General features: G+C 43.8%; 1 protein-coding gene across 1 annotated transcript in view; it reads right to left on the bottom strand.

Moving 5' to 3' along the window:
* Positions 1 to 1335: 1335 nt before the first annotated feature.
* The window catches only part of SPATA5 (spermatogenesis associated 5), a 350490-nt gene continuing 344473 nt past the window's right edge, over positions 1336 to 7352 (bottom strand). Inside the window, exon 17 of the mRNA XM_044930400.2 lies at positions 1336 to 1386. Within this exon, the coding sequence (XP_044786335.2) occupies positions 1351 to 1386 (36 nt within the window). The 3' untranslated portion in view covers positions 1336 to 1350. The remainder of the gene's footprint in view (positions 1387 to 7352) is intronic.

Genomic DNA, 7352 nt, shown 5'->3' with positions numbered 1-7352 from the left:
AGGAAACAACTAGGTACTGAGGGAACAGATCAGAAAGAAAGGAAGCCTCACGGGAGGGGGAAAGGCCTTTGCTCCCAGGAATCAAGGTCCCACAGGGGGCACAGAGCCCAGGAGCTTGGAGCAGTGAACCCACAGGGAGCGCGGCCCCTGGAGCTGGCAACATCGTCATCCAGCAGAATGGACAGGAAGAGGGCTGAGGTCGACATCTGAGAAGAGTCATAAGTGTTCATTTCTAGCACAAAGTGCAGAAAAAGATTTTATCTTTTATTGATTAACAAACCGAATAATCTCTCATTGACTGGGGGTGGGTGCAGGGAACGCGGCCGCCCGCCACGGTCACTCCCACGGTGAGGACAGTTCCCAATAGGAGCTGAGTGACTTGAGAAACCAAACATAGGGCTGCCTTTCATTAGGAAGCAGAGCTCATCCAGAAGCGTGTTTCGATTTCTATAAATACACAAAGAAAAGCAGGTTTCCCACAATAAGCAACCCCAGCATTGGGCCGTGTCAATCAAAACAGAACCTAAAGACGAAAAAGCAAAGGGAAACAAAAAGAACCCCTGGAAACCCACAGGGACATTTCTCTGTGTGCAATAGGAGCCGGGCAACTCTTGACCTTTTTCAAAATCCAATTAGTGTAATTGTGTAAAATATTTATAAGCCAGTAGATATACTACAGAAGTGTGTGCCACACAAATGTTTTTTCTGTCACCCTTTTAATAATAAGGAGGAGGTAATCCTGGTACAACTGGCAATCTACTCTTTCTAATTTTGAAACCATTAAAGAGCAATTAAAAACATCCCCGGGGTTCCCTGATGGCTCAGTGGTAAGAGCATGCCAATGCTCACCTGCCAATGCAGCAGACACCCAAGACACAGGTTCAGTCCCTGGGTGTGGAAGATCCCCTGGATTAGAAAAGGGCAACTCACTCCGGTATTCTTGCCTGGAGAATAGCGACAGTTACAGATTAGCCTGGCGGGCTCCAGTTCAGGGGCCCCAAAGAGTTAAATGTGACTTAGGGACTAAACAACAACAAAAATGTCCCCAAAGTCAGGACAGGACTTCACATACTTACAGATCAACAATTTAGGAAGTTTACTAATTTCCGGGGAGAAAGAATGGTCTCCAGCCTGAGGTTTAGCAGGTCAGCTTTCAGATGAGTTAATTTTGTTGATTTGCTTGCTTTCCAGCAGGAGTCATAAAAGTCTTGAGTGGGCGAGACAGGAAAACTGCAGCCACAAGATACCACCGCAGTGCTCTGGCTTCCAGTCACTCCGGCCTGCGCTCAGCCTGTCCCTGGTGCGGACAGCTGCCCTCTCTCCCAGCGGGGCTGCTTCCTGACCGTCCTCTCATCGAGTCCCGCCGAGACGTTGGCAGAAGCATGTCTGCAAAGAGTCGGACACGACTGTATGAGCACACACAAGCGGGGGCGGGATGCGCAAGCCCAGCACACACGTGCCCCAAACCTCGGAGGAGAGAATTCAGCTGTGTCCTTCTGTCTTCCTGCGGACTCTGCAGCTCTGGAGCTCAGTGCCGCGTCCAGACAAGTCCACCCACCTCACCCTCCAGCTAGTGGCCTCCTCTGCTTCCTTATAGTGTCACCTGGCAAGGCTGGGCGCAGAGGACTTGGCGGCCGAGCACTGGGTGGCTGTTCTCTCTACACCCTCCTGAAAGTGCTGCCCCCTGCCCTGGCCCCCTCCTCCCCCACTCTCTGATGGAAGGAAAAATGACCCTGGAGAAGAATGCAATTCTGCACTGGGGGTGGAAAAAAAGCATCTTTTACTTAGCACAGTGCAGAGCTGCTACATTTGCTTTTATGGGCAAATACTAATATGCCCTGGTAGCTTAGCTGGTAAAGAATCTGCCTGCAATGCAGGAGACCCAAGTTCCATTCCTGGGTCAGGAAGATCCTCTGGAGAAGGAATAGGCTACCCAGTCCAGTATTCTTGGGCTTCCCTGGTGGCTCAGATGGTAAAGAATCTGCCTACAGTGCAGGAGACTTGGGTTCAATCCCTGGGTTGGGAAGATCCCCAGGAGGAGAGCATGGCAACCCACTTCAGAACTCTTGCCTGGAGAACCCCCATGGACAGAGGAGCCTGGCAAGCTACAGTCCATGGGGTCCTGAAGAGTCGGACTCAACTGAACGATTAAGCACAGGACAACAACTGTTTATCGAGTATTGAGAGAGTGTGACATTCAACATTGGGCTTTGAAAGAACTCAAACAAATTCAAGATATGTCTCTTGCCCCTTAAATTATCAATACACCAGCCAGACAAAACAAATGCACAAGGAAATGATATATTTCCTTGATTCATAGATGTCACTTATACAAAGACATACTACCAAGCAATATCTTTTTAGGGAATCAACAAAAGTGTATGCGGTGATTATATGATGGAATCTAGGAACACGTGAAGAGAGGGAGCAGCTTGGGAGCAGAGAAGATGTGGGTGGCGGGGTGCTGTGACAGCCTGGTGTCCCCTTCACACTTCACTTCATTTGCACGACAATCTTTACAATGCTGATATTGTTACTCCAAGTTTTGCAAATGAGGCGATTGAGACTCATACTTGAAGCAACTTTCCCCAAGATTAGGCAGCTGGTGAGTTAGGGAACTGGTGTTAGGACCCAAGCAGGAGAAGCCATCAAGAGTGGTGGCTTGAGACAGCTTAGAATCCTCCTTGTCCTACTTGCAAGCCTCGTGGCTTTAGGTAAATTCCATAAAGTCTTTGTGCTTGTTTCCCCATCTGTAAAATGGGAACTAATAACAGCACCTACCTTATGGGGTTGGTTTTGACTGGTTTTTTTTCCAGCTTTGAGGTATAATTGGCAAATGAAATTGTAAGATATTTAAAGTCTACAGTGTGATGATTTGATATATGTATGTGTACACTGTGAAATGATTTCTCCCATGCATCACCTCATATTTGCCTTTTTTTTTGGTGTGAACATTAAGTTCTACTCTCTTAGCAAATTTCAACTGTACAATACAGTGTTATCAACTAGAGTCACAAAATTAAAGTTAGTGCCCTTTTACTAACCTCTATTTTCACCACTCCCCAGACTCTAGCAACCTCTTTTCTACTATCTATTTAAAAAGAAAGAAAGAAAAAAAAGATTGGCACTAATGGTAAAGAACCTGCCTTTACCAATGCAGGAGACTTAAGAGATATGGGTTCAATCCCTGGGTTGGGAAGATCCCTTGGAGGAGGAAATGACAACCCATTCCGGTATTCTTGCTTGGAGAATCCTATGGACAGAGGAGCCTGGCGGGCTATAGGCCATGGGTCACAAAGAGTTGGACACGGCTGGAATGACTTAGCACACATACAGTATCTGTTTTTTTAAAAAAAGATTCCACATATAAATGATACCATGTAGTATTTATCTTTCTCTGACTTTTTTTACTTAGCATTGTACCCTCACTGTCTATCCAAGTTGTCACAAATGACAGGATATCCTTCTTTTTTAAACTAAGTTTTATATATATATATATATATATATATATATATATATAAGCATGGAGTTGCTTTTAAGCTTAAAAATTATGTTGTACTTAAAGCCCTTACAAGTGCCTGGTATACACATTGAAGATGCACAATAAATGTAAAGCTATTACTGTTTTATTATTCTGAAAGTCAAGTGAGAAAATGTTTTATCAATATCAGATAATTAACAGGTAAATTAGGCGATGATGGAGACCAGCATCAAAGTTTCAGATTTTAGCAGAAGTCTTAGTCTGCTAAAAGTAAATCACATGATATTATACATCAACTATATCTCAATTAAAAAAAAAAAAAGGTACAGAAAAAAAAGTAAACCATGTGATAAGTCCTTGCCAGTCTTCCTAATGCCCTCATCACCAAGAAGACAGAGGAAACAACAAGGGAACTTCTATTCTTGACTTAAATCTGACGAAAAAGAACTTAATGGCTATTGTGTAATTTCCAGGAATCTCGAGCAAAAATGACTGCGTCATTCCTGGTCAAACAGAGGAAAGGGACCATCAGGCTGAGCTGACGTGAGTCCTGGACTTTGGAAAACAGGCTTTGGAAAGTTCAGGAAAAAATGATAAGTATGCCCCTGTTGGCCAGGAATATGATTCACAAGAAAGGGAAACTCTGCAAGGAAAAAAAGAAACAGTGTCAGATCGAACACATAAATAATCCTTGTGAAAAAGAACAGGTGATGCCTGTTCAGAAAAACGTCTCTGAATTGTTCAAATTTCCACAGGATGTATTTAAAGGGCAGAAGTACGTGCATGTAGGGAGGCTGTGCCCTGTGCTTAGAACCAGAGCTGGGAGGGAGGTGGGAGGGAAAGGCCCCTGAGCTCTCATTAAAGATGAGGTCTGGGTTACACACGCGTGCACACAGACACACACATACACGTTATTTCATTTTTATCCTTTACCACCTTAAAAGGTAGGTGTGAGTTTTGTGTTTGAGGGTGTGATAATGTGATATAATAAGAAATACGTATTTGGTCTTCATCCCTGGTTCCTGGCACAGGGCTCCTAAAACCCTCGTACTTTCCTCCTGGGGCAAGCAGAGTGTCTTGTGCTCTTCTCAATATATATATATATTCTCAATATATATATATGTTAGTCACTCAGTTGTGTCTGACTTTGCGACCCCATGGACTGGAGCCTGCCAGACTCCTCAGTCCATGGAATTTTCCAGGCAAGAATAATGCAGTGGGCTGCCATTTCTTTCTCCAGGGGATCATCCCCTTTCAACCTGGCCTGATTTTATGCTAATGAGGTGACTCTGGGCGGGCCCCTGGATCGCTTGGGGATGGAAGAGAAATACCACTAACTAAAGGTTCAAACCTAGTCCAAATCCAAGGCGAGGTCTAGGCAGAGGCTCCCAGGAGCCTCCAGCTGGACAGATGTGGTAGCAACGCCATGGAAGAGGTTTGGTTTAAGGATGAGAAGGCCAGTCATGGAGGGACTGGTGTCACAACAGGGGAAGATTTACTTGGCAGTAATGCTTATGTGTTTTATACTTCAGTTAAGTCATCTATGATTCTGTTTCTGGACAGTATCCGTAAGCTTGCTATTTTAAACATGGCCACCTGTGGCAGATTCATGTTGATGTATGGCAAAACCAATACAATATTGTAAAGTAATTAGCCTCTAATTAAAATAAATAAATTAAAAAAAACATGGCCACATTAATTCACTGACATTATTAAATATATGTTTCTTGGACAGCAGGTAGAGAACAGTGCTGAATGTTTCAAAAAAGGACAAATAGGTACTGTCTGCCTTTAAGAGTCACTTTATTCCTAAAAAGAATAAAGCATAATAGGGACTTCCTTGCTGGTCCAATGGTTAAGAGTCCAGGGTCCCAAAGAAGGGGATCTGGGTTCGCTCCCTAGTCAGGGAACTAGATCCCACATGCCTCAACTAAGAATCAGCATGCCAAAACTAAGACCCAATGCAGCCAAATAAATAAAATATTTTTTAAACACCCAGTAAATTAAATATATTAAAAACCGCAAGAACACAGTACCAAAAGGAATGGCCCAGATGCCACAGCAAGGCATGGAGAGGGGGCAGCACTGAAAGGTGGCAGAGCCATGGAGGGACAGTTTTATGAAGTGGTGGTCTTTGGCTGAGAGCTGAAAAGAAGGACGGTTGGGGTCCCAGCAGGTGAGGCCACAAACCATGTCAGGACATGAAGGGGCAGAAACATGGAACAGTGAGGGGAAGGGAAAAGATGAGGCTGCTTGCAGCAGAGCTGGTCAGACTGAACCCTGGAGGAAGAAACGTTTGGATCATTAAGAGGTGGTCAGGTGATTCCAGCCCGAAGAGCAGGACTTTCTTGGAAGGCAGGGCACCCTCTGGAGGGACGGGTCAGGCAGGATGTTTAGAGAAAAAGCAGAGCCCAGGAGACTAGTGTGTAAACCAAGCATGAGAGTACAAAACCTGGGCTTACCTGGGAGCAGTGGGAACAGCCAGGAAGAAAGGAATGGGTCTGAGACACACGCTTTCTTCTTTTTATTTTAAAGACAAGCAAAAACATCCATAGCTCTACCATGTTTTAGAGGGATAACTGCTATTGCAACCTTGGTACATATTTCTCAAAACGTTTCACACATTTACACACTTCTGTGACTTGAAGCCTAGCTGTGCTAGCTGTGTAATCTGGGCAAGTTACTTCACCTGTCATGTCTCTTAGGTCTCCTGTTTTCAACCTCCCCGGTTGACAACTGACTGGCCGAGAATGTATCAGACAATCTGTATAAGTGCACTTAACACACGGCTGGTAGCTAGCTATCACTATAAAACTTTCTCTTGTTCTTTTTACATGCGTGTACAGCATGGCTATACCATAATTTATTCAATCATTCTCTTATCGATACACCTTTGGGATGTTTCTAGGATTTTTTCATGCTTTTGCTAGTACAATGTTGCCAATAAACAGCCTTGGACATCTCTAAAAAACTCATGTTGTAAATGGATTCCAGGGAGAGAGAAGCTGATGTGTTTTAACTGTTGATAGATGTTGCCTGACAGAAGGGACACCTGGGATGGCACAGCTGCTTTAAGAAGAATGAGTTAAAGTTGGATTAAAGTTTTGTAATATTTGTGATCAATTAAAAAGACTCAGACAAAATGAAAACAGTAATTTGAAAAGATATGTGCATCCCAGTGTTCACTGCTGCATTATTTATAATAGCCAAGACATGGGAACAACATAAGTGCCCAGCAACAGATGAATGGATAAAGAAGACGGATAAAGAAATCGATATGACTCAGCCATAAAAAAGAATAAAATAATGCCATTTGCAGCTACATGGATGACCTAGAGAACATTATATTTAGTGGGAGAAATCAGAGAAAGATAAATGCTCATGTGTGGAATCTGAAAGGTAAAACAAAGGAATACATGACAAAACAGAAACAGGTTCACAGGCATAGAGAACAAACTGGTGGTTATCAGTGGGGAGGGGCTTCCCAGGTTGTGCTAACAGTAAAGAAACTGCCTGCCAACACAGGGGACATAAACAGATGTGGGTTCAATCCCTGGGTTCCAGTCGGAAAGATTCCCTGGAGGAGGGCATGGCAAGCCACATAGTATTCTTGCCTGGAGAATCCCCATGGACAGAGGAGCCTGGCAGGCTACAGTCCATGCAGTTGCAAAGAGTTGGACATGACAAGTGACTTAGCTCACAAAAGTATTAATATAAATAATGTGCCTGCTCAATCCTAGGTATGTAAATAACATGTAAATGTATTATGTAAATACTTATCATCTATGAACCCATCTCCCAAACGAAAGCAGGACCAGAAAATAACTCATATCTACTTATACATTTCCCAGCTGGCATCACGTCTCTCCTC

Source organism: Bubalus bubalis, chromosome 17 (genome assembly GCF_019923935.1).
Source record: "Bubalus bubalis isolate 160015118507 breed Murrah chromosome 17, NDDB_SH_1, whole genome shotgun sequence".
NCBI classification, from domain to species: Eukaryota; Metazoa; Chordata; class Mammalia; order Artiodactyla; family Bovidae; genus Bubalus; species Bubalus bubalis.
Note: the sequence above shows the minus strand (reverse complement) of the source record. Positions and strands in the feature narration are given on the sequence as shown.